This window comes from Loxodonta africana, chromosome 13, assembly GCF_030014295.1.
Source record: "Loxodonta africana isolate mLoxAfr1 chromosome 13, mLoxAfr1.hap2, whole genome shotgun sequence".
NCBI lineage: Eukaryota > Metazoa > Chordata > Mammalia > Proboscidea > Elephantidae > Loxodonta > Loxodonta africana.
This window is the reverse complement of record NC_087354.1, coordinates 29,851,897-29,878,963: the sequence shown is the minus strand read 5'-3', so window position 1 is coordinate 29,878,963 and position 27,067 is coordinate 29,851,897. Positions and strand designations below refer to the sequence as shown.

Below are 27,067 nucleotides of genomic sequence, written 5' to 3'. Positions count from 1 at the left end.
ACTTACAGAAAAGTTGCAAAGATAGTTCCCGAATAACCCTGGCTTAGTTGCTCCTGCTGTTAACACCTTATATAACCATGGTACATTTGTCAAGATTAAGAAACCAACGTTTTACTATTAACTAAGCTTCAGAGTTTATTGGGATCTCACCAGCTCTTCCATCCATGTCCTCTTTCTGTTCCAGGGTCCAATCCAGGGTACCATATCGCGTTTAGTTGTCATGACTTTTTAAGTCACTTTTGGTCTGTGACAGTTTCTCAGTCTCTTCTTGTTTTTTATGTCCCCTGTATCATGTTTGTAATCAGAAAAAGACTAATTTTTTTTATTTTTTAAGAGGTATCGTTTGGTTGGCACCACTACATTCGTTTGTCTCCGTGCAGGCAAATGGTCCCGCTTTTTCTTTCTCTGTTCACCTAGACAAAGAGGGGAAAGAAAGGCAGGGGTGCCAGATACGGACAGCATTCACAGAAGATGGGGCGTCCTGCGCCCTGCCCCACTGCCCACTGCCTTCTCCTCCCACGGCTGTCCCCCACCCCAACGCGGCGAGCTCCGGGTCCCTGGACTTCCGCGGGCGTCTGATGGGGACGAGCCCGGCTACTGCGTCGAGGGTTGGGCAAGCGCGCGGCCAGACGCGGATCAACTGCTCGGCCAGGGGATTCCGGCCGCCCCGCCTCCCGCCCGCGCCTTATAAGCCTCTCCCGCCCTCCCTGCGAGCTTACGAGCCGCCTGCTGCCCGCCCGGCCAGGCGCCCCCTGCAGAATGGCCTGGAACACCAACCTCCGCTGGCGCCTGCCGCTCACCTGCTTGCTCCTGGAGGCGGCCATGGTGGTCCTCTTTGGCGTGTTTGTGCGCTATGACTACGAGGCCGACCCCCACTGGCCCGAGGAGAAGAGACACAAGAACATCATCAGCGACTCTGAGAACGACTTCTACTATCGCTACCCGAGTGAGTCCCGCCCTCCCTGGCAGACCCACCTGAGGCATCTCCGTGCCATCCCCACCTCTGCCTTCACACCTGCCTGAGGGCCCTGCCTGGTAGCACCTCCCCCCCAGCCAGCTGCTCGGGAGCTGCGGGCAGGGAGGCCAGAGAGGAGACGCTGCTCCCACAGCCCCCTGCGCCAGCCCCACTCCAGGCCCTTCATCTCCAAAGGCACCACCAGCCTCAGGGGATCATGCTTGAGAAGTGGTGGGATGTGCACAGAGTAGCAGGGAAAACTCACTGGGTGAGCTTGTCTGAATGCCTCTCTGCCACCTGAGGCCATCATTCCTGTCAGGGAGCCCTGCTCCTCATTCTGACTCAGTGTCTTCAAGAGTCTCAAGTTCTACCTCCATCAGCAACCAGCTGGGTGACCCTGGCTCCCTTGTCCAGTGGTGCTGTGCTTTGCAAACACGGGGCAGGTACAATGTCATGGGCTGCAGGGGTGGCTGCTGGCCTGCCAGCCTTCCTGTGGGAGCCAAGTGTGTGAGACCAGGGGTGGGCCAGGAGGCCATGGCACCCACCTTCTTTTAGCTTGGGCAGGGAGAATGAGCACCCCAGATTTTGTGGCTGGGAAGGGGTCTCCTGAGTTCTCTGGTATTGATGTTGCTGCGGTTAAGAGTGTGGGCCTTGGGATTAACCTGCAAACCAGTTGGGTGGCCTTAGGCGAATGTGTTAACCTCACTGAAGCCTCGCAGGGATGGAGAGAGGCTGGCATGAGTTAATGCGTGGAAGGCCCTGGCACAGTAATGGAGCAATTACTAGAACGGCACCAAGCTCAGACACCCTGGGACTTAGGAGTTGTAAGAAGTGGCCCAGAGTCACCCTGGTCAGACCAAACATGGGCTTATGGTCACTCTGGACAAAGTTAAATAACCGAAGTCTCTGGCCCCAAAGGGCTCCCAGACTCAGTGAGTGCAGAGAGGTGCCCCCTGACACCAGGGCCTCACCAGGATCAAGTGTTCTAGGCAGAAATTGCTCCCAACAGAGGAGAGCAGAGCAGCCAGGGGCTGCTGAAAGGGAGTGTTGAGGGTAGGGGTGCGCGGCTCTGTGTGGCCTAAGGATGGGAGGGAAGTTCCTAAGGAGGGAAAGACAGTCCCAGCAGCCAAGGAGGGCCTTGTGTTTCTCCTGCCACTTCTGTGAGTGTTAGGGGGCTCTTAGCCATCTGAGTGGGAAGCGACAGATGCAGACAAGTGTCGGGAGAGAACCCTGGCGGGGGTGGGAAGTAGTGGCAGCTACACAGTGCTCACTATCTGCCAGGCCTGCCCCTTGATTGGAGCCTGCATGCGCTCCATTAATCCTTACCAGCCGCTTATGAGGAAGGCACTGTTATGACCCCCATTTTACAGACGAGGAAAAGGAGGCCAGAGAAGGGAAGTGCCTTGCAAAGGTCACTTGGTTAGGAAACTGGGGGCCAGGGTAGGAGCCCTGGGCATCTGAACCCACACTCCTGGACCACTCTCTACCCTCAAGTCTCCCTCTTCCACTTTCACCCTCCCCCACCCTTTGCAGGCCCATCAGGTCAGAATGGGTTAGGTGAATGTGGTAGGGGTTGGAGGGTACCTGACCTCCTTGCTCAGATGGGTCCCCGAACCACAGTTCTGGGAGAGTGAGATGACACCCAGGGTGAGGGGTAAGGTCTTTGTGGCACATTTCTTGTTCTTGGCTCGAGGCCATCAGCACCTGTGTGGGCCTCATCCCTACCCAGGGGATTAGTGGAGCCCATTGGGCATCTCCGGTTTCCGGAGGAGTCCAGCTCCAGCTGGCTGGGGCCAGGACTCAGGATGAGGCCAAAGAGGGCTCAAAGTACAGCTCCCCAAGCATAAGCCCCCAGGCAGGCAGCAGGCATAGAGCCAGCGGGGCACCCACCCTGGCTGTGGCTGGAGGAGGAGCCAGCAGGACTTGGGCTCTAGAGCTCCCTGGGAGGACCGAGGGAGGAGTGGGACACATTTCCAGGAGATGACCTAAGGCAGAGGATGTCCAGGTTTCAGACACCAGAAGGACTGTTCTGTCAGGGACCTGCACCTCAGACCCAGCTGCATTTAATAAAGGATGAGCTTTCAACAAGCAGAGGGCAGTGTGGCCTGGTGGTTTACTTTAGGATTAAACAGATCTTGATCCATTTCTGGGGCCCCCAGGGTGGCACAAATAGTTTACTCTCAGCTATTAACCTAAAGATTGGTGGTTCAAACCCAGTGGCATTGTGAAAGAAAGGCCTGGTGATCTACTTCCATAAAATTTATGGCCAAGAAAACCCTATGGAGCAGTTCTACTCTGTAATGCATGGGGCTGCTGTCAGTCCAAATCAACCTGACGGGAGCGGGTTTGGTTTTTTATTTGGATCCATCACTAAATGGAGTGAGCCAACTACCTAACCACTCTGAGCCTCAGTATGCTCATCTGTAAAGTGGGAATGTTATTTATTATGCAGGATCTGTGGGAAGACTCAAGATGACAAGTGACTGGGAGGGCACGTATCTCAAGACATAAAGTGAGAGCTTCCTCAGAAGGGAGTTGTCTGTCACCGAAGGTATTTAAGTGGAGGATCAGCGTCCTGTTAGAGATGTGGCTGAGAGAATGTCCCCACGAGTATTAGTTTGAACTATTATAGCATTTGGAAAGCCTGGTGGCATAGCAGTTAAGTGCTACGGCTGCTCAACAAAAGGTCAGCAGTTCGAATCCACCAAGTGCTCTTTGGAAGCTATGGGCAGTTCTGCTCTGTCCTGTAGGGTGCTGTGTGTCAGAATCAACTCAACAGCAATGAGTTTGGGTTTTGCGGGGGCGGGTATCATGGCATTTAAATTCTTTGGGTCTGTCCCCAGTTACTGAGTGCTTTCTGCATGCTCAGCCAGGCAGGGTATTTATTATTTGCACTTCATGGAGTAGGAAACAGGTGTAGAGAGATGAGCTCAGCGCTGTCTGCTGGCCGACGGCACAGGCAGGGATCAGCCAAGCCCTCCTACCCCACCTGCTTTCCCAGGGACACTGCGGCATTACCACCTCCTGACAATCTCCCCAGGAGATTTTGCTGTGATGCTGTGCTTCAGTGGTCAGGCCTGAGGTGTGGGAGAGGTGGAACATGGAGTCTTGAGGGGAACCAGAACACTAGGTCTCAAAGAAATCAGTTTAGACTGGGCTGGACCGGCTCATGGGTGGAAAGGGTTAAGACACTGCTAACCAAAAGGCTGGAGGTTTGCGTCCACCCAAAGGCACCCCAGAAGAAAGTCCCAGTGATCTACTTCCGAAAAGTCAGCCACTGAAAAGCACAGTCCTACTCTCACACCTGTGGGGTCACTATGAGTTGTAGTGGACCCGATGGCAACCGGTGCTGGTGGTCTTGGGCTGGCCCATGTTGAATGGGAGCCAGCAGTACCCAGCTCCCTGCAGGGCAACACACTTTTTGTGCAGATGCAACCGAGAGGAGGGTGCTGCAGTGGTTCATCAGCTTGGCAAACGTTGTCCTCCAATTCAGCAGATTCAGCTAGCTTCAATGGGTCCCCAATCTGGGAGGGAAGAGGGTCCTGGTATGCAGATTGGGAACTGGGGCTGGAGAAGGGAGAGTGAGAACAGCTGTACACTGGCACCCCCTGGTGGCAGCTCTCGGAGACATCAACCTGCCCACCGTCCCAACAGGAACCTCCAGGTTGAGGGAGCAGGTTCTGGTCAGAGCCGCTTAAGTCACCCCAGGGAGGGGGTAGAGATGGGGGAAATCTAATCAACTTCCACCAACCCTCAGAAAATCACCAGCCCAATGCAAAGCACCCAGTCAGTCTTCAAAGGAAAAGAGAAATAGTGACTCGAGTACTAAAAAAAATACTAGTAGTAGCTAAATAATCAAGCAGTTGGTGAAGAGCAGGGCCCCATGCCCAGGGGCTTGCTTGGATTATCTGTCTAAATGTGCACTGCAAACTTCTGGGCTGAGCGCTCTCCTGAGCACTGTTCTTATCCGCCCCCCACCCTTTTTACCAATGAAGAAACTGCAGATCAGAGAGGTTATGCTCTTGCTGAAAGTCACACAGTTTGGACCTTCAAAACATTCTCATTAAAATCATTTTTTGTAGCACCAAATTTTATCATACATAAATTCATAAGCTGATATGATTTGGTTCTAAATTAAGACCAGCTGCCCAGATAAAGGGAGTTCCTGGGTGTCGAAAACAGCTAAGCACTCGACTACTACCTGAAAGATTGGCAACTCAAACCCAGCCAGAGGCTGCTCGGAAGAAAGGCCTGTCAGTCTGCATCCATAGAGTCATTGTCCTGAAAACTCTGTGGAGGGCAGGTCTACTCTGCGTATACGGGGTTGCCATGAATCAGAATTGACTCAATGGCAACTGCTCTGGTTTGATTTGGTTTGGGGAAATAAAGAGAAAGGGAGCAAGAGAACGCATCAGGGAGGTGCCCAGGGAGGGGGAAGCTAGTGTCCGCATACTTGAGGGAGGGGAGAAAAAGAGACACTCCCAGAGTTGGTCAGACAGAGAGCTCAGGGCACCCAAGGAAGGACAGAGAAGTGACTAGAAGGGGACAGGTAGGGAGGGAGGACTGCTCTTCTCTTCGGCCACAGGGTGGCCAAAGGCAGCCCCCAGACTGCAAATACCGTGCAGTTGGTGGCTCCCATGATCCACCCAGCTCAGCCCCTGGCTGCGTGGCTCCTCAGTGCCATAGGACAGAGGACACGCCTCTCCTGGAAGGGCCCCCACCTGGCTTATGTAATATTGCTTTCCCCTGAAGGCGCGTCTCAGCTGGCACCTTCCCTGACTTGTCTGCTGGCTTCACGGCAGGTCAGTTCTCAGCCTCTGTCTTTCCCTGTCATCAGTCCCCACTCCAACTGTAGCTCTATTTGCAGGACTGCCCAAACTCGGGCTCCCACTCCAAACCCATACCCAGGTTCAATTTCTCCCACGCAGCTCCATCCCCCACCCCGGCCAGTGGTCATCTCAAACTCACCATGGTCAGAACTAGACTCAGCACCCCCCTCCCAAACTAGCAACCTCTTTCTTTCCACTCCTCCGTGCTTATCAACAGAGTGCTAACAGTTAACATGTTCAGCTGCTAAAAAGGTTAGAGGTTGGAGTCCATTCAGAGGCATCTTGGAAGAAAAGCCTGGCAGTCTACTTCCGCAAGATCACAGCCATTGAAAACCCTGTGAAACCTGTTCTACTCTGACACACGTGAGGTCTCCTTGAGTCAGAGTTGAATCCATGGCAACTTGTGGTGTTTATCAACAGTGTGGCCATCCTGCCAACTCTCTGTCCCCAGTTCTGAAGCTGTAGACTGAATGTGTCTCCCCTCTCTTTCACACTCTTTCTCCAGTCTGGCACCCATCAGTTCTTCCTAAGAATAACCATGAGACTATTTATGATATTTCACTTCCATTAGCTACATTTCCCGTACGAGAGTTGGAAACGTGATAAATCGTGAAATGCGATAATACACGGAATCAGCCGCACGCATTGTGAAACCTAAGACCAAGTGCTGTTTGTTCTGGGCATGTAAAGTCGGAACATGTCTCCTCGAGACCGAAGCAAAACTGGGGGGAAGGCTCAGAGCACCACACTGGGCCGGGACCCGCAGCTCTTCGGCATCAGCTTGTACACCCTCTACCCTTTCCCTGAATGTGCCAGTGCCCCCAAGCCTCCCTCAGGCAGCTGCTAATGCAGCTGTGGCCTGGGCCTTGGAGAAGGCAGACGAGGGCAAGCAAGGTCAAGGCAGTGGTAGCAAAGCGTTCCCCTCCCCTTAGCCAGGCAGCTGTGGGCACCAGGGCCTGTCCACACTGTAGGTAGAAGGTACTGGACTGAAGAGAAACTGCAGCGGCACCTGACTGTGAAATTCAGCCAAGGCACCCTTGACTACTGCTCAGCTGGCATTCCTGGGTGCTGCTGAGACAACCACCACTGCCATTTATTCATGGATATTTATTTATTCAGAGTGTACTTTGATGGTCTTGCCTTCTTGGAGTTTTGTAGTCTAGGGGGCTAGACAAACAAATAAACATACAACTGCAAATTATAAGAATTATGAGAGAAAAGAAATGGGGGCCATGAAGGAAAGAACCTATTTTGAACTGGGTGATCAGGGAAGGTACCTCTGATGAGGTGACATTTTGCTGAGACCTGGAGGAAGAGAAGTTGTTGGCTGTTTTTCAGACTAGCACCCCAGGTGGACGGAATGCCATGGGCAAAGGGCCTGGAATGGGACGGAGGAACAGAAGGGAGAGCAGTGTGGCTGGAGCACAGAGGCGAGAGTAGGAGTGGGGAAAGTGAGACTGATGAGGCAGGTAGGTGGGGCCCGGCCAGGCCTGCCAGGGCCCTGTACTTCCCCCGTCCCTTCTTATTTTTTTTAAGCTTTTTAAAAAACTGCGGCAAATACGTAAGTAACCAAACATTTGCCATTTCATCATCCTTCAGATGTACAATTCAGTGACATTAATTATGTTTATCATGTTGTTCAGCCATCACCATTATCTACATCCAGATTTTTCCATCAATATACTTGCCTATTCTAGATAGTTGGTACAAGTGGGGTCATAGAATATTTGTCCTTTCATGGCTGCCTTATTTCACTCGACATGTTCTCAAGATTCGTCCACGTCATGGCATGTGTCAGAACTTCGTTTCTCTTTATGGCTGAGTGATATTGTTTTATTATTCGGAAATAATTGCAAATTTACAAAGAGTTGCAAAAACAGAAACATACACAGAACACTATAAATCCTTTTCTCAGACATTACTCGGATTCATCTATTTTCTTGCCTTACACACAAACACACACACACATTTTTTTTTCCGAGCCATTTAAGAGTCAGTTACATACAACGTGACCTTAAATACCCCAATGTATATTGCATAAGACTAGGAATGTTCTTTTCTATAACCACAGTCATCAACTTCATAAATTCATACTGATACTTTAATCCATATCCAATTTTGTCACTTGACCCGATAATGACCTTTCTAGCATTTTCCCCTCTAACACAGGACCCAGTCTAGAGTTGGGTATTGCATTTACTTGGGTTATGTCTTTAGACTCCTTTAATCTGGAACATTTCCACAGCCCTTCTTTGTCTTTTATGACATTAATATTTTTAAAGACTATGTCTTCTCCCCTTTTTATTTATTTTTACTTTTTTTTTTTTTAGTTGTGCTTTAGGTGAATTAATTTCTCATTAAACAACTAATATACAAATTGTTTTGTGACATTGGTTGCCAACCCCATGATGTGTCAATGCTCTCCCCTTCTCAACCTCAGGTTCCCTGTTGCCATTCATCCAGTCTTCCTGTCCCTTCCTGCCTTCTCAGCTTTGTTTTTGGGCTAATGTGCCCATTTAATCTCATATACGTGGTTGAACTATGAGTGTTATTATTTGTTTTATAGGCCTGTCTAATCTTTGGCTGAAGGGTGAACTTCAGGAGTGACTTCAGTACTGAGTTAAAAGGGTGTCCAGGAGCCATACTCTAGGGGTTTCTCAAGTCTGGTCTTTTGTGTGTATGTGTGTGATTCAGATGAAATTTTACAGAGCAAATCAGTTTCTTGTTAAAAAAATTTATACACAAATTGTTTTGTGGCATTGGCTGCAATCCCGCATTGTGTCAGCACTCTCTCTCTTTCCCGTTCCACCCCGGGGTTCACTGTGTCCCTTTGACCAGTTTTCCTGTCCCCTCCCACCTTCTCGTGTTTGTTCCTGGTCAGGTATTGCCCATTTGATCTCGTACACTTGATTGATCTAAGAAGCACATTTCTGGTGTGTCTTATTATTTGTCTTATCCCAGTATAGGCCTGCCTAATCTTTGGCTGAAAGATGGACTTGGGGAGTGGCTTCAATTCTGAGTTAGAAGGGTATCCAGGGGCCATAGTCTTGGAGGTTCCTCCAGTCTCTGTCAGACTGTTACCAATCGCCAATCTGACACAAGCGTCCTTGTCTTTTCCCGAGTAAGAATACACGCGAAAGACAAACTCTTCAGCAAGCTTTATTTTGCTTAAGTCAAGCAGAAGGAGTCAGTGGGGGACTAAGCCTCCCCAAAAGGCTGACTTGAAAAGGGAAGCAAAGCTAGGGCTTATATGGGTTTGGTGGAAACAATAGAGTAATGAATATTTAGTGGGCCTCTTTCAAGGGGGGTAGGTACTTCCCAGAATGGTGGTGCATGTTAATCAGGTTGCGCTTGCATCTGGAACCCAAGATGGAATCCGCTGGTATTCAAGATGGAGTCCTCTCGGCAGCCATTGGCATCGCTTATTATGGGATATAGTGCAAGCACACTGATCTTTGGCACTACATCGCCATCTTCGGAGGGCTAAGGAAGGTTAAACAGTGTTCACACTTTGTTCTGCACATGCAGGAGCCTGTAAAGGGGAAAGGGACTAGAAAAACATTAAGAAGGAGATAGTAATTCATGGGTTGTTTCAACCTTATCTCAAGTGGACAGGGTGTGGTTCTTGTTTACCCAAGTTCTAGATGGTGATCTTTTAACAGCTCTTTTGTTCTGCCAGCACAGTTAACCCTATCTGTCTCAAGACCAGCAAGTCTGGTCTTTTTTGTGAATTTGATCATTTGTTCTACATTTTTCTCCCACTCTGTCTGGGACCCTCTGTTGTAATCCCAGTCAGAGCAATCGGTAGCAGTAACCGGGCACCATCTAATTGTTCTGGATTCAGCCTGGTGAAGGCTGTGGTAGTTGTGGTCCATTAGTCCTTTGGGCTAATCTTTCCCTTGTTTCTTTGGTTTTCTTCATTCTCCTTTGCTCTAGACAGGGAGGGACTAGTAGATGTATCTTAGATGACTGCTGTCTTAGTTGTGTTGTGCTGCTATAACAGAAATACCACAAGTGGCTGGCTTTAACAAAGAGAAGTTTATTTTCTCACAGTAAAGTAAGTTAAAAGTCCAAATTCAGGGTGTCAGCTCCAAGGAAAGGCTTTGTCTCTCTGTCGGCCTTCACATTGATCTTCCCCTAGACGAGGAGCTTCTTTGCTCTGCTCCTGGCACTGCTTTCTTGGTGGTACTGAGGTCCCCAACTCTCTGCTTGCTTCCCTTTCCTTTTATCTCTTAAGAGATAAAAGGCGGTGCAGGCCACACCCCAGGAAAACTCCCTTTACTTTGGATCAGGGACATGACCCGGTAGGGGTGCTACAATCCCACTCTAATCCTCTTTAACATAAAATTACAATCACAAAATGGAGGACAACCACAGAATACTGGGAATCATGGCCTAACCAAGTTGATACACACATTTTAGGGGGAACATAATTCAGTCCATGATAGCTGCTCACAAACTTTTAAGACCTCAGATGCTACTCACCAAAACAGGATATAGAACATTTTCTCCATAAACTATGTCATGCCAGTTGAGCTAGATGTCCCCCGAGACCATGGTCCCCAGCTCCCAGCCCAGTCCCTCAGGGAGTTTGGGTGTGTCTAGGAAGCTTCTGTGGCTTTGCCTTGGTCAAGTTGTGCTGACTTCCTCAGTATTGTGTACTGCCTCTCGCCCCCTTTTTAAATAGAATATTCCTCATTTGGTGTTTGTCTAATGTTTCCTTACAATTAGATTGAGATAGTGCATTCTTGGCTGGAATACCATAGAGACATGTGTCATTTTCAGGGTGTCACATTAGGAAGCTCAGTATGTCCATCTGTCCTTCATTGGTGATCTTAATTTTAATCACCTAGTCAAAATGTTGCCTAATTTCTCCACTGTATAATTCCTCTTGTTTCACCCCACCCCCATTTGCAACTAATAAGCCTATTACTTCTACGCTTATATGTCTATGGGGAGACTCTTTAAGACAATGCAAACATCCTGCTCCTTGGCAAATTTTCCCTTTGGATTTAGCAGCCCTTGACCTCCATCTTTTGAGTTCTGAGTGGAGCAAACAGTTAAATGTTCGGCTCCTAACCCAAAGGCTGGGAGTTTGAATCTACCCAGAGATGCCTCAGAAGAAAGGCCTGGTGATCTACTTCAAAAAGATCACCCATTGAAACCCCTAGGAGCACATTTCTACTCTGATACACATGGCATCACCATGAGTCCCAGTCAACTCCGTGGCAGCTGTTTTTGTTTTTAATGATGGGATAGATACTGTGCTAGGTGCTTTATGTACATATCTACATTTAATCCCTGCAACATCTGGGAAGTAAGCATTAGAGAAGGCCCTGGGACCCAGGTGGTGAGGTAACTTTCCCAGAGTCCTGCACCCAGTAGGTGGAGGAGGTGGGGTCCAAATCCAGGTCTCGACGATGCTGTAAAGTGTACTTGCTAGGGGTGGGGGTGAAGGGTGGAGATGTCCCTTGAAGTGATCAACGAGTGTAGTTGGCCAGACCAAGGGACTCCTTGCCCAGGTGAGTCTCTCTTCTCCATAGCAGAGGAATGGGGTGAGGGTAGTATGGAGGGGGAACAAGGCATCATGGCCCCAAAGGTCTGGACTGTATAGCCTAGACCCTGAGTATAACCCACAGCCTGGCCCCAATTTCAAGTGCCCAGCTGCGCACCCCCTCTCCGGAAGAGCAGAGCCACCCAGGGAGGAGGGCACGGTGCTATCTCTCAAGGGTGGGGTCCTCCACCATCTCTTGGCGCTATAGCCCAGTGGTTTAAAGTGGGGGTCCACATCAGCCTCCCCCAGCCCAGGCCCATCTCGGAGGCCAGTATGAGAAGATGGTGGTGATGGTTCTAGGCCCTGCATTACTGCAGATGCTGGGCGGCGTGGGGTGCGGGCCAGCATGGTGGGGAGGCGGGGCTTGGAGGGCTGCCCCGGGCCTGGCCCGTGGCGGGGAAGATAGAGGCGCTGCCCCCACTTGACAGGTCCCGACCCAGGGCTATCTCAGGCCACCGCTAGGCCGCTGAGACCCCCAGCTGCGCCCTCTCCACAGGCTTCCAGGATGTACACGTGATGATCTTCGTGGGCTTCGGCTTCCTCATGACCTTCCTGCAGCGCTACGGCTTCAGCGCGCTGGGCTTCACCTTCCTGCTGGCGGCCTTCGGCATCCAGTGGGCGCTGCTCATGCAGGGCTGGTTCCACTCCTTCAAAGACGGCTACATCCGCATAGGCGTGGAGAGGTGGGGTGGGGCAGGACCCAGGGAGCGGGCTCACGGGTGAAGGGGCAGGGCCATGGGCGGGCTAGCTCCTTGCCGTCCAACCCGGGTAGACCCTGCCAGCTACATAAACCTGCTGATAACAACTTCCTGATCAGAGACTCTCCGGGTGGGAGTTTTAATGATGTCCAAGTATTATGGGAGGGCTTCCCCCTCCCTATGGCAGAGACCACAGGGACCCAAGGCCAGATTACTTTCCAGGGGCTGGGCTCAGACCCTCCACCCTGGCACATCAAAATTGCCCTGGCCTGAGCTCTGAGAAAGGAGCCCTGGTAGTGCCGTAGTTAAGCAGTGGGCTGCTAACCAAAAGGTCTGCAGTTCGAACCCACCAGCCACTCGTCAGGAGAAAGACATGGCATTCTGCTTTGGTAAATATTGCCTTGGAAACCCTATGGCGGCAGTTCTGTTCTGCCCCAGAAGGTCACTATGAGTCGGAATCAATTTGACAGCAATGAGTTTGGTTTTTGGTATTGGTGTGCTGAGAGACCACAGTCTATGGGACCTGAGTGGAAGAGCTGGGCTGACTGAGCCAACCTCAGGAGGTTAGCTGTGCAGGGAAAACTGAATGGGGAGCCCCCCTGCTGTCCCCACAACCACCCCATTAACTCTCTTGGCCCATGACCACACTGAGGAGCTGCTCTGGAATCCCACAGGACAGCTTTGCTGCTGGCAGGAGACAGGGAGGCCAGTTAGGGAAAGTGGGCCGGTGGATGGAATGAGGGTCTACTTGGGTTCACAGCATCCACCTGGCTTTCTGCCTCTCCACCACCCTTCTGCTGGGCTGTGCCAGGTTTTCTGGGTCCAGACTGGAGGAGGGCCTATGTGCTCCATTGCCTCCATTCTTTCTGATGGTCTTCCTGCCCCCTCCCTCCACCCAGGTCCCTCCCTCCTGCAGGAAGGCCCCTCTCTTCCCCCAGACATAGATCTTCCCTCCTGGCTAAAATGAAGAGAAGGCCACCATAGCTCAAACCCAAGCAAGGCCCTAGTGGCCAACAGAGAGGTATAGAGTCAGAGAAAAGGGTCTAGGGGCAGAGACCTCCTCTGACTGGAGGAATCAGAGAAGGCTTCCTGAAAGAGGAGGCAGTGAGTGGAGGTTCTGGAAGGGCAGGTAAAAGATGGAGAGCAGGGCAGGCCCCCAAAATGGGGCATGGTCAACAACAGCAGTCAGGTCTCTTGGGTTAGAGCACAAGCTGCCTGCAAGGAGCGGAGCCTGGGATAGGGGCTGCAAAGGGAGGGGATGGCATTTACTGTGTGCTGCTGCTGTACTGGGCACTTCACATGTGTTATTTCTTTTATCCTTAGAGTAGCCCTACGATGTATGTACCCATTGTCACAGATAGTGAAACTGAGGTTCAGAAAGATTAGGTCACGAGCCCAAATCCATAGAAACCCAAAGCCCAGATTCAAACCCAGGGCTGAGAGTGCTGCTTCTTGCTGCCTACCACTCCACCTGTCTCCCCACAGCCTCATCAATGCCGACTTCTGCGTGGGCTCTGTCTGCGTGGCCTTTGGGGCACTTCTAGGCAAAGTCAGCCCTATCCAGCTGCTCATCATGACTCTCTTCCAAGTGACCCTCTTCACAGTGAATGAGTTCATTCTCCTCAACTTGCTGCTGGTGAGCAGGGCTCAGAAAGGGGGTAGTGGGCACACTTGAGGGGGCAACAAGGGGATAAAGAAAGAAGGGGTTGAGGAGACATGCCTGCCTAGGTTCAGTTGAGACCTTGCCAAGTCTCTCAACTTCCTGAGCCTTGGTTTCCTCATCTCTAAAGTGGGAGTAATGACATCTGCCAAGCAGGGATGATAGTCTGCTTAACAAAGTCAGCCCAGAGCCTGGGCAGACCAGGGGCTCCTTGTATATTGGTTTTCTCTCTTCTTTCTCCTTCCTGTACATCAGATAGAAGGACTGAGGTGCATACGTACCACATTCCCAGATTGTTCAGACAAGAAAAGGAAGTATTAAGGGGCAAATCTGTAAGGAAGGATCCCAGGAGAGTGGCCAGGGCAGCCATGTACAGCTGCACGGATTGCGCATTGTACAACTCCAGGGGTGCCACTTTCATGGACTATGGCAGGAATGATGCCCCCTGGAGTTGGCCAATTCAGTGACCAGGGTAGGAGGCAATGTAGACCTCTCTGGCTCTAGCTCAGAAACCTCCTTGGTGCCTTTGAGGAGGTCTTTCAGGGACTCCACCTGTTTCTTAGCTCCCTTCTCCTCTACAGTTGGACTCTGCCTAGGAAATGTCCCCTAGATCTGGGGCCACCTAAATTCAACCATTTGTTTAGTCATTCTTTCAGCCCCTGTACTGGCCCAGGAAACCCTGGTGGTATAGTGGTTAAGAGCTATGGCTGCTAACCAAAAGGTCAGCAGTTCAAATCCACCAGGTGCTCCTTGGAAACCCTATGGGGCAGTTCTACTCTGTCCTGTAGGGTCGCTATCTGTCAGAATCGACTCAATGGCAACAGGCTACTAGTCCAAGTCACCATCACCCCTTCCTCCTGACTCATCTCCCTGCCTCCATCTTTGCCCCACTTGTCACCTCAGGCCATTATTTACCCAGCAGCCAGGATGTCCGTTTATCAATGTAAATCAGACCATTCCCCAGATTAAAACCCTCCAGTGGTCTTTTATTTCACTTAGAATAAAACCCAAACTCATTATAGGCCCTGTATGTCCTGCCCCCACTTTCCTCTTCAAGCTTATCGCCCACTCTCTGCCCATCTTGCTGTTCTTTGGCCAGACCCTACTGTCTGCTCCTCATGCACACCAAGCATGGTCCCACCTCAGGACCTTTGCATGTGCCTGAACTACTTGTCCCTCCATCCTTTTTATTACTCAAGTCTCTGCTTGATTATCACCTCTCAGAGCGGCTCTCCCAGATCCACCCTATCCAGGGCTACCCTCCGCCTCCCAGGCACTATCTATCACATTGCCTTGGTTTATTGTCACCATATCCTTATCTGATAAAGAGAGGAAACCTTATCCTTCTGGACCATGCCTATCCCCAGCACCCAGCCCAATGCCTACTAGTATTCTTTAGATATTTGTCAAGTGGGTGTATGCTGGAGTCTGACTGCCTGTTGGGCACTGCTCCAGGCACTGGGATAAGAAAGGAGCAGGACTCACGTGATCCCCAAGGAGCTCACAGTCCAGGGAGGGAACAGAGAAGTAGACAGTGACCACACGGTATGATAAAGAGTGAGCTCATGGGCTCTGTGGCCCAGAAGAGGGTGCCCAAGCAGCCTGGCAGGTCAAGGAGGCTCCCTGGAGGAAGACGAGCCAGCTGAAGTCAAGCAGGAGCTAGCCAGGCTCCTGGAGACTATGTTAAGGAGTCTTGCTTTTATCATCAGAGCAGTGGGGAGTCATAGGGGGTTTTAGGCAGGGGAGTGGTAAAAGTCTCTTTGGCTGCGGTGAGAACAGTTGGGAGGCAGGGAGTCCGGTTAAGAGGCTATCCTGGCCATCTTAGAGAGAGATAATGGGACCAGGACTGGGTTGGTGCAATAAGAAGAAAATGGATAATTTGAGAGATAAAGTGGAATATACAGGCCTTGGAGACTGACGAGGGTGGGGTAAGATGCAGGAGAGAAAGAAGGTCAGCGAGGTGGGAGGGTGGACAGTGGGGCCATTTGCTGAAATCTGAAACATGCTGGGAAGATGGTGTCTTGGGGTGCGTTAAGGGTTCTTTGATCTTCAAAAACCCTCCCCAGTCTGCTATAGAAATTATTCTGTATGACAGCCTTTCAGCCTCTATTGGAGACAAGTTCAAGTACAATAATCATCACTGACATTAAGGAGCACTTGCCCTTCGCTGAGCCCTGCTGAGAATGCTTTACGTGGGTTAACTGGTTTCATCCTCATGGCTGGAACAGTCATTTACCCCATTTTACAGATGAGAAAGCTAAGGCTCAGAGAGGTTAAGTGGCTCACCCAAGGTCACATAGCTAAAACCCATCTCTGTTGAAAACCAGCTCTATGACCTTGGGCAACACATTGACCTCCCTGGCTGGGCTTCCCCATCTAAAGTGAAGGGGTGACTCTGAGATTCTGAACGGAATTCCCTTTGAGATTAGTTCTCAGTGGAGAAGAAGAGGAGGCAAGAGAGAGGGAAGGTGGGGGGAGGCTAACATCAATCAAGCACCTGCTGAGTTCCATGGCAGTCAGGTGCTTTACACGCTTTGTCTAGTTTCATCCTCACAACGGCTCTGCCAAGTCACTATGCTCTCCCCCACTTTGTAAATGAGGAATTTGAAACTTAAAGGCAAGTGAGAGCCACAGAATGGGGTAGGGCAGGAGGCACAGGAAAGAGCAGATGGGGAGGGGACAGGGAAGGAGAAGATGGGATGTGGTTGGCTGGGACACTGAAGGACAAAAGGGATGACAGAATGCAGGGGAAGGCGGGTAATCAAAGTCTGAATGGAGTGGTCTTGAGCCAGGGTGGTTATGTAAAAGGCAGCACAGCAAGGGGAGATCCAGAGGAGAGACTTCCCCAAGAATTAAGACAAGGTGGAAGCCAGTGGGCAAAAAACTACATGGAGGGTTCTAGCTGCCCTGGGTTCTAGCTGTGCTTCACCTCTTCCAGCTTTGTGACTCTTAGCGAGTCCCTCTCTAAGCCTGGGTTTCCCCGTCTGTTGCAGATGTGATGAGGTGGCCTAAGTACAGTCCTGGCATTTTGCTGACAGGTTTACAGCCTGAGTTGAGGGATCACCATCTTCTCTCCTTCCCATCTGATTGGTCTGTGGGGGCCCCGGGCTCCATCTTACAGCCTGTGGAGTCACAGACACCTGGACCTCTGTATCTGTGTGTGTGGGAGGGGGTGCTACAAGGATGGAGGGAGAGGAAGAGTCAGAGCCTGACAGGCCCTTGCACCCTAGGTGAAAGATGCAGGTGGCTCCATGACTATCCACACGTTTGGTGCCTACTTTGGACTCACGGTGGCCTGGATCCTCTACCGACCCAACCTACAGCAGAGCAAGGAAAGGCAGAGCTCTGTGTACTACTCGGACCTCTTTGCCATGATTGGTAAGAGCTGCCATGAGGACTGAGGGCAATCATGATGGGTGAGGCCTGTCATCATGGGTGAGGACCACCATCATGGTGAGGGCTGCCGTGATTGGTGACAGCCACCATGATGAGTAAGAGATGCACTGATGAGTAAGGGTGGCCGTAAGAGGTGGGGGTTACCACGATTGGTGAGGCCTGACACATGAGAGCTACCGTATGGGTGAGGGCTGCCATCATGGGTAAGGGCGCAATGATAGGTAAGAGTGCTACCATATGGGTGAGGGTTGTCATTATGGATGAGGGTGCCATAATGGGTGAGAGTGCCATGATGGGTGAGGGCCACCATGATGGTAAAGACTGCTTTTATGGGTAAGGATGGCCATGCTGGGTGAGGACTGCAATGATTAGTGAGGACCACCATGATGGGTGACAGTGCCATGAGTACAGGCCGCCATAATCACACCTGGTCTAGTGGGTGGCTGTCATTTCCCTTTGGCGAAAGGGCAGAGGAGGGTTGCCTGTAGGCATTTCTAGGATCCCAGATGTCTGCCCTTCTTGCCTATAGGGCTGGGAGAAGCCAGTCACTCATTTGGTGTTTTCCCCAGAATGCAGACATAGTGGTATCCAAGAACAGGTCATCCGTCCCTGGGCTAAGATAGACATGCATTCCTACTTCCTATGTCCATTCATTCAAGAAGACAGGTATCAGCCCCCACTCTGGTCTCTTAAAACCCAGCCCTGCTCTCAGGAAGCTCCTCACAGTGTAGTAAAGGGACGACAAAGCCACCAGATCATTACCTTGCAGTGGAGAAAAAGATTCTCCCACGTGGTGCTGCGGTAGCAGTCCTGGGGGTCAGGAGAGACTTCCTGGAGTGGAGTGGAGTGGAAGGCAGAAGTTAGCTAGGCGAGCACCAGGCACGCCTAAAGCTGCAGAGGTGGGCAACAGCTGGGGTGTGGGCATCATATGGCATCTCTGCAGCCCAGTGGACAGGACCTCATCAAATGTCTCATCTCCCCGGCCCACCAACCTGTCTGGGCTGGCTCAGGCACCCTCTTCCTGTGGTTGTACTGGCCCAGCTTCAACTCAGCTGTGTCAAACCATGGGGATGCCCAGCACCGGGCTGTCATCAACACCTACTGCTCCCTGGCTGCCTGTGTGCTCACCTCAGTGGCGCTTTCCAGTGCCCTGCAGAAGAAGGGCAAGCTGGACATGGTGAGCGGGGAAGGGGGGTAGAGAGGGGTTTGGGGGAGGGGGTGGTTATGATGGCCTGTGCCCAGTGGGCACTGATCACCACGCCCTGCCAACAACTCTGTGAGGCAGACAGCAAAGCATTATCATACCCATCTTGCAGGTGAAGAAACTGAGGCTCAGGGAGAAATACTCTGTCCAAAGTACATAGCTAGCTTTCGGCAGAGTCCAGACCCAGATCCTAGAAGGTTCTGCTATGCCCAGCTGCTCTGGATGAGCTGGTTCTTCTTCTTCCTGGATCTCCTCCCCACAGCCTGGGGTGCAAACAGGTGTTCTGAGTTGAGCCTGCTCAGCAGGGTAGCCAGGGACACCTCCCCTCTGCCAGGCATCTGCTCCAGGCTTCCTCCAGGTCTGCTCCTTAGGCTCTCGGGCTTCTTAATGCTGCCCCACATGCCCCTTGCCACACACTTGGGGTGGGGAGGCTTTGATACCTTGTCTACTCCTCTGGGAGGTTGTGGGGGCTATGGTATTGCACACCAGGGGGACAGCTATTTCTGACAGCCAAAGCCCATGGGTGCTGGTAGGTTCTTCTATAGAAAGAAAAGCAGAGACATCAACTCTCTATCTCATAACTGACAGAGCTTATTGTCATGGGCAGATGTGTGCTGAGACACTGCCAGGGGTACCTGTTGTATGGGGACACTTCCACGAGCCCCATGGATGCACTGGATATAGACATGTAGACTTTGCAGAGAGGTGGATGGGAACTCAGGCACATGGGAGGAGAGAACCAAACATGCTGATGTGGGCACCCCTCGGTGCATACCACACCCACTTGCAGGAAGGAACTTGAACTAGGTCAAGGACAGGCACTTGGGTCCATGCAGACCTGGATCAAGATACCTTTCTTCTTGTGGCCTTAAGTCATTTAACCTCTCTGTGTCTCAGTTTCCTCACCTGTAAACTTCAAAAGACAACTGTAATTACCTCATGAGATTGTCATGGAGATTGAATGAAATAATCCCCACCAACCAGCAGCTCAGGGAGTGTCTCCCCACCAGCCAGTGGCCCAGGGGGTGTGTCCCCACCAGACAGCGGCCTAGGGACTGTCAGCCGATGCTGTTATTATTTTGAGGTGCACAGGGTCTCTGACATGGTATGTCAGAGCCACACATGCCTGCCCTGGGCATGCATGTAGTTAGAGGACATTGGGACATGTGTGTCTGGGCACAGAGCATATGTGGCCCACATACAGAAAAGAAACACACGGATGTGCTGCAAGGCTCACAGGCATGTGGAGTGCACGCGTACTCCCACGTGGACATGTGTGCACACAGGAAACTCCCAGACCTGCCGGTGTGGGGGCACATGTGTGCCAAGCCCGGGCCCTCTGCATGCTCCTGGTTTGCGGAGGACTCTGGACCCTCCTCCTTCTGAGGAGGGGGCAGTGCAGGTGCTACAAGGAGAGGACTGAGTCGCGCCCGCTCTGCCTCCCGTTCAGGTGCACATCCAGAACGCCACACTGGCGGGCGGGGTGGCTGTGGGCACCGCTGCCGAGATGATGCTCATGCCCTACGGCTCAATCATCGTTGGCTCCATCAGCGGCATCATCTCCACCCTGGGCTTCACGTACCTGACGGTGAGGGTCGTGGGTGAGGGGCCCAGGGCCAGGGGCTGTGGGCTGGAGAGTGCTGAGCGTGAAAGGGGTCCCTAGGGAGGGGGCAGGGGACTGGAGAGTCCCAGGTCTCTGTATTTGAAGGCCCCCAGAATCCTGGCCTCCCCACACCCCCGCCACAACCCCTGGGACTGAGCAGCGCCTTCTCCCCATCTCCAGCCCTTCCTGGAGACCCACCTGAAGATCCAGGACACATGTGGCATTCATAACCTGCACGGTATACCGGGCCTCATCGGTGGCATTGTGGGCGCAGTGACGGCGGCCTCTGCCACCTCCGAGGTTTACGGGCACGAAGGGTGAGTATGGGGGCTCAGGGGAGTCAAACTCCCTCGTTCCTTCTCCATGCCTACTCTCTGGGATCCAAGAATGTGTCTCTGTCTCCTTTTTTGTCCACTCTGGACCATTATTGACCTTTCTCTCCAACCTCCACAAATGCTTTCGAGACAAACTGACCTGTCCAGTGTTCCCATTTTGCAGATGGGAAGGCTGAGGCCCAGAGTTTAGCAAGTCTGTGGCCTTGGTGCCCACTCATATTTGTGGGGTACAGCAATGGTGACTTGCCTCTCTGTGGCGCCCTGACCTGCCCCCTGTCTCCATCCCAGGCTTGTCCACGCTTTTGACTTGGAAGGTGGCAAGTATAACAGGACCACACAACTTCAGGGCAGCTTCCAGGCTGCCGGCATCTTTGTGTCCCTGGCCATGGCCCTGGTGGGCGGCGGCATCGTGGGTGAGTGAGGGTGGCTGGCTGAAGAGGTGGGGCCACTGTGGGACTCCCTGGGCAGGGGACCCAAGAGTGTATCCCAGAGGTTAGCCCAGCACTCCCAGGTACCTCCTCATTGCTACATTCTTGGCTGTGGGCTGTGGAGATCCCAAAAGGGGTTTTCCCAGAGTGGTGTCTCCTGACTTCCTGTGACCTCCGACTTTCTTTAGGAATCATTTTGAAACTTCCATGCTGGGGCCAGCCCCCTGATGAGAACTGCTTTGAGGATGAGATCTACTGGGAGGTAAGTTCTGTAGACATGTCCCCCTGCACAAGGGGGCTGGCTGGGGACTGGGGGCCAGAAGCCGGGATAGGAGACAGAGCCTGCATCGGCCTGCACCTTACTGGGAAGCTGAGTCTCCTGGGCCATGAAGGCTCCCTCCTCTTGTCCCCCCAAGACTCCAGGGTTTGGAGGGGGTGGCGTGTACAGACCTTTCTTTCTACACAGAGAACCCATAGCCACAGAAGTGACCCATAGTCTGGACTGCAGCTGGAGTTTACTTGTGTCCCTTAAGGCCTCAGTCAGCCATATTCTAGGTCAGTGATTACCAGGGTGTGGTCCCCGGACCAGCAGAATCAGCCTCCCCTGGGAACTTGTTACAAATGCAAATTCCCAGGCCCCACTCCAGATCAACAAAATCCAAATCTCAGAGGCAGGGCCCCACGCTCTGTTTTAACAAACCCTCCAGGTGAGGCTGATGAAAAAAGCCTCTGCAAACCACTGCACTAGGCCAATAGTTTTCAGTCCTCAAAGCACATTGCAGTCACCTGGGGAGCCTTAAACCATTCCAGAGTCTAGGCCTCAGCCCCCAGGGGTTTGGATTTAATTGCTCTGGGGCAGGGCCTGGACATAAGAATTTTTTGTAAGCTTCTAGATGATTCTAATATACAGCCTGGGCTAAGAACCGCAGTGCAGTGCTCAACTTTAGTCTCCATAAGAACCAGCTGGAGACCTTGTTAAAATGCAACCTCCCAGGTGCTGCCCCAGAGATTCTAATTCAGTAGGGCCTGAAACTCTGCATGTGAAGAAGCCCCCCGGTTGATTCTGGCCCAGAAATCAAGTTCTGAGATATCCCACTACTTTCAGCATCCAGAGCAGGATTAGTGCAAGTAACCAACTTGGGAAGTACTGTTCTAGAAGCTGAAAGTAGTGGGATAATCACAGAACTCAGTTTCTTTAAAAACGTGATACATTTGGACTGTCTATGAGTTTAGCCAGACCTCCCTCCCCACGCATAATTATTGGAGGTGTTTACCTGCTGCATTGGAGAAAATACTGAAGTTGTCAGGATTTCATTTTACCTGGATCCACAATCAATGCCCACAGAAGCAGCAGTGAGGAAATCAAATGACATATTGCATTGGGCAAATCTGCTGCAAAAGACCTCTTTAAAATGTTAAAAATCAAAGGGTTAAGGTGTGCCTGAGCCAAGCTATGGTGTTTTCAACCACCTCAATTGCATGCGAAAGCTGGACAATGAATAAGGAAGACCGAAGAAGAATTGATGCATTTGAATTATGGTGTTGGTGAAGAATATTGAAAATACCATGGACTGCCAGAAGAATGAATAAATCTGCCTTGGAAGGAGTACAGCCAGAATGCTCCTTAGGAGCAAGGATGGTGAGACTTCATCTCACGTACTTTGGACATGTTATCAGGAGGGACCATTATAAACCAAATTCATATGCATAACTAGTTATCCTCTTAAATTTACTCCTCTTAAATGGTTTTTTGAGGAGCCCTGGTGGTACAACGGTTAAGCACTCAGCTGCAACCAACAGGTTGGCAGTTCGAACTCACCCACCTGCTCCACGGGAGAAAGACCTGGTGATCTGCTCCTATAAAGATTAAAAAAAAACAAACCTGTTGCCATTGAGTTGATTCCGACTCATAGAAACCCTATAGGACAGAGTAGAACTGCCCCATAGGGTTTCTAAGGAGTGACTAGTGGATACAAACTGCCAACCTTTTGGGTAACACCCAAGCTCTTAACCACTTCACCACCAGGGCTTCCTGTAAAGATTACAGCCTAGAAAACTCTATGGGGGATTCCTCTACACCAACAAAGAGAACATCAAAGAGGAATCATCAAATCAATACCATTTACAGTAGGCCGCAAGAAGATAAAATACTTAGGAATAAATCTAACCAGAGACATAAAAGACCTATACAATGAAAAACTACAAGACTACTGCAAGAAACCAAAAGAGACCTACAGAAGTGAAAAAACATACCTTGCTTATGGATAGGAAGACCTAACATTGTAAAAATGTCTATTCTACCAAAAGCGATCTATAGATTTAATGCAACTCTGATCCAAATTCTGACATTTTTAATGAGGTAGAGAAACAAATCACCAACTTCATATGGAAGGGAAAGAGGCCCTGGATAAGTGAAGCACTACTGAAAAAGAAGAACAAAGTAGGAGGCCTCACACTACCTTGTTTTAGAACATATTATTCCACTACCGTAGTCAAAACAGCCTGGTACTGGTACAACAACAGATACATAGACCAATGGAACAGAATTGAGAATCCAGACATAAATCCAACCACATATGAGCAGCTGATATTTGACAAAGGTCCAAAGTCAGTTAAATGGAGAAAGGACAGTCTCTTTAACAAATGGTGCTGGCATAACTGGATATCCATCTGCAAAAAAAATGAAACAAGACCCATACCTCACTCCATGCGCAAAAACTAACTCAAAACAAAGACCTAAAGCTAAAATGATAAAGATTATGGAAGAAAAAATAGGGACAACGCTAGAAGCCCTAATACATGGCATAGACAGTAAACAAAACATTACTAACAATGCACAAACACCAGAAGAGAAACTAGACAACTGGGAGCTCCTAAAAATCAAACACCTATGCTCATCCAAAGACTTCACCCAAAGAGTAAAAAGATTACCTGCAAACTGGGAAAAAGTTTTTAGCTATGACATTTCCCATCAGCGTCTGATCTCTAAAATCTACACGATACTGAAAAACTCAACAACAAAAAGACAAATAACCCAATTAAAAAATGGGAAAAGGATATGAACAGATACTTCACTAAAGAAGACATTCAGGAAGCTAACAGATACATGAGGAAATGCCCACGATCATTAGCCATTAAAGAAATGTAAATCAAAACTACAATGAGACTCCATCTCACTCCAACAAGGCTGGCATTAATCCGAAACACACAAAATAATAAATGTTGGGGAGGCTGTGGAGCGACTGGAACACTTATACACTGCTGGTGGGAATGTAAAATGGTACAATCACTTTGGAAATCGATTTGGCGCTTCCTTAAAAAGCTAGAAATAGAACTACCATATGATCCAGCTATCTCACTCCTTGGAATATATCCTAGAGAAATAAGAGCCTTTACACGAACAGATACATATACACCCATGTTCATTGCAGCACTGTTTACAATAGCAAAAAGATGGAAGCAACCAAGGTGCCCATCAACGGATGAACGGATAAATTATGGTATATTCACACAATGGAATACTACGCATCAATAAAGAACAATGATGAATCCGTAAAGCATTTCATAACATGGAGGAACCTGGAAGGCATTATGCTGAGTGAAATTAGTCAGTTGCAAAAGGTCGAATATTGTATGAGATCACTACTGTAAGAACTCAAGAAATAGTTTAAACAGAGAAGAAGATATTCTTTGATGGTTACAAAAGTGTGGGGAGGGAGGGACGGGGTATTCACTAATTAGATAGTAGACAAGAACTATTTTAGGTGAAGGGAAAGATAGCACACAATACAGGGGAGGTCAGCACAACTGGACTAAACCAAAAGCAAAGCAGTTTCCTGAATAAACCGAATGCTTCGAAGGCCAGCGTAGCAGGGCTGGGGGTCTGGGGACCATGGTTTCAGGGGACATCTAGGTCAATTGGCATAATAAAATCTATTAAGAAAACATTCTGCATCCTACTTTGGTGAGTGGCGTCTGGGGTCTTAAATGCTAGCAAGCAGCCATCTAAGATGCATCAAGTGGTCGCAAGGTAGTTATGAGCCCAAGAGACAGAAAGGGCGACATAAATCAGAGACTGCATCAGCCTGAGACCAGAAGATCTAGATGGTGCCTGGCTACAACCGATGACCTGACAGGGAACACAACGGAAAATCCCTGATGGGGCAGGAGAGCAGGGAGATGCAGATCTCAGATTTTCATAAAAAGACCAGACTTAATGGGCTGACTGAGACTAGAAGGACCCCAGAGGTCATAGTCCCCAGACCTTCTGTTAGCCCAAGACTGAAATCATTCCCAAACCCAACTCTTCAGACAGAGATTGGACTGGACTATAAGATAGAAAATGATACTGGTGAGGAGTGAGCTTCTTGGCTCAAGTAGACACATGAGACTATGTGGGCAGCTCCTGTCTGGAAGGGAGATGAGAAGGCAGAGGGGGACAGAAGCTGGCTGAATGGATACGGGGAATACAGGGTGGAGAGAAGGAGTGTGCTGTCTCATTAGGAGGAGAGCGACCAGAAGTATATAGCAAGGTGTATATAAATTTTTGTATGAGAGGCTGACTTGACTTGCAAACTTTCACTTAAAGCACAATAAAAAATAAAATAACTCATTTTCTAAAAAAGAAAAACAACTCTATGGGGCAGTTCTACTCTGTCACATGGGGTTTCTATGAGTCAAAAATAGGCTTGACAGCACCCAACAACAATTTTTTTTTTATTATAAATGATGAGAAGAAATAGAAAATCTGGAAAATAGAAAGAAGTTCCATCGCCCAAATTCAGGCACTGTTAATATTTTTGGTATATTTCCTGTAGTCTTTTTTTTTTTTCTCTGCATAAATGTTTCTTACACAGTTGAGCTCATATTAAGCACCCTGTTTGGTATCCTGCTCTTTCTCTCTAACTCCCTATCTTAAGAATCTTTTTGTGTTCTTACATTCTTAAATTCTTTTGGTTGCATAAATATTTTTATTCTATATTTGAAGTATTTTAGACATCACAATTAGAATCTCATAGATTTAATACTAATGAAATTAACTCTAAAATGTTATCAGCTCCCATAGATAGGAGCTCACTCACTCTTGGATCTCCTTTGATCTTTATAATTTATTCAAACTTCACACCTTCTCTAATCTCTACCCCTGCAAAAGCACTTGGTTGGGAACAATATAATTCCATGCTAATGGGAGTTCAGCACCATCAAGCCATCCCTGCAGCCTACCCCCTCCCCACCTCTGGGTGGTTTAGCTGGAAGGTGGGGTGGCTTCCAAGAAGATGAGGATGAGAGAGGTGTTCCCAGAGGACCACAGAATGAGGCAGTTTTTAGGATCAAGTCTAAGCCTTGAGGCTAAGGCAGGGCTGATTTGCCCCACCCCCGATTCATTTCCAGCCTCCCCTACACCTCCCACCTCTTTCTGACCTGTCTGCAGTTCAGGGAGCTTGTCATGCTGTCTCTTACTTACCACAGGCCTGGAGCCTCCTCCTCTCATCTGGCCCACTCCTACTCATCTTTCAAGAGTGGGTTCAGCACATCCTCCAGAATGGGTTATCAGTCCCTTGTGTGCATTTAAAAACTCTTACTGTCACTGTGTGTTTCACTTGAACACCCCCCATTGCCCTGGTGGGGAAAGGACTCTGTCTGGGTCCTTGCTATGCTCCAGCACCCAGGACAGTGCCTGCCTGGCGGGAAGTAGGGACTCTTCAAACTCTTGTGAAGGGCTGCCCTGCTCCACAGCGTGCAATGTGTACAATGACCATAAGGTGGCCCCCGCCACACACCATTTGCTGCTCTTGGCGTACCGAAGCTGATCTAGTTCCATCGGGGAGACTTACCCGGCTTTGGCCAGGGCCCTTGGAGCTGCCTCCTTTCTCTACAGATACCTAAGAAACAGGAGAACGCGATCTACCACCCCGAGGACCCGCCCTCAAGCCCGTGACACCCTAAACTCCCAGGGATGGTGAGAGGCAGGTGAGCATAGGTTTGATTTGTCCCAGGTTCTCCCAGGTAGGGGGCCAGCGCTAGCAATAAGATGTCACCAGCAAAAGGGTAAAAAGAAAGGCTCAATTAATAGGTACCGAGCTTCCGTTTGGGGTGATGAAAAGGTTTTGGAAATAGTGATGAAGGTTCCACAATATTGTGAGGGCAATTAATGCCACCAAATTGTACATTTGTCAAAGAATTCTCCTCACCCTAGAGAGTGAGCCTCAATTTCCTCATCTATGAAAGTGGAGATGACAGAACTGGCTGGCTCTATTCTATTTATCAGCTCAGGCAAGACCCTCCCTCCCTCTTTCCCCACCTCTGTCCCCCCCCCTTCCCTCGCTTCCTTCCTTTTTTCCATCAACTAACATTTCTTTGCCTCCTCTCCAAGCCCCTTCTCATGCTTTACTTATCTAACCCTCC

General features: G+C 50.0%; 1 protein-coding gene across 1 annotated transcript; it reads left to right on the top strand.

The window, feature by feature from the left end:
• Positions 1-759: 759 nt before the first annotated feature.
• On the top strand, positions 760-26,841 carry RHCG (Rh family C glycoprotein). The gene is made up of 10 exons (XM_023553030.2): positions 760-946; positions 11,835-12,021; positions 13,522-13,672; positions 16,927-17,074; positions 18,103-18,269; positions 19,747-19,884; positions 20,080-20,216; positions 20,523-20,647; positions 20,851-20,924; positions 26,541-26,841. The coding sequence occupies exons 1-10, from the start codon at positions 760-762 to the stop codon at positions 26,598-26,600; spliced, it is 1,374 nt and encodes a 457-aa protein (XP_023408798.1). The 3' UTR covers positions 26,601-26,841.
• The last annotated feature ends 226 nt before the right edge of the window (positions 26,842-27,067 follow it).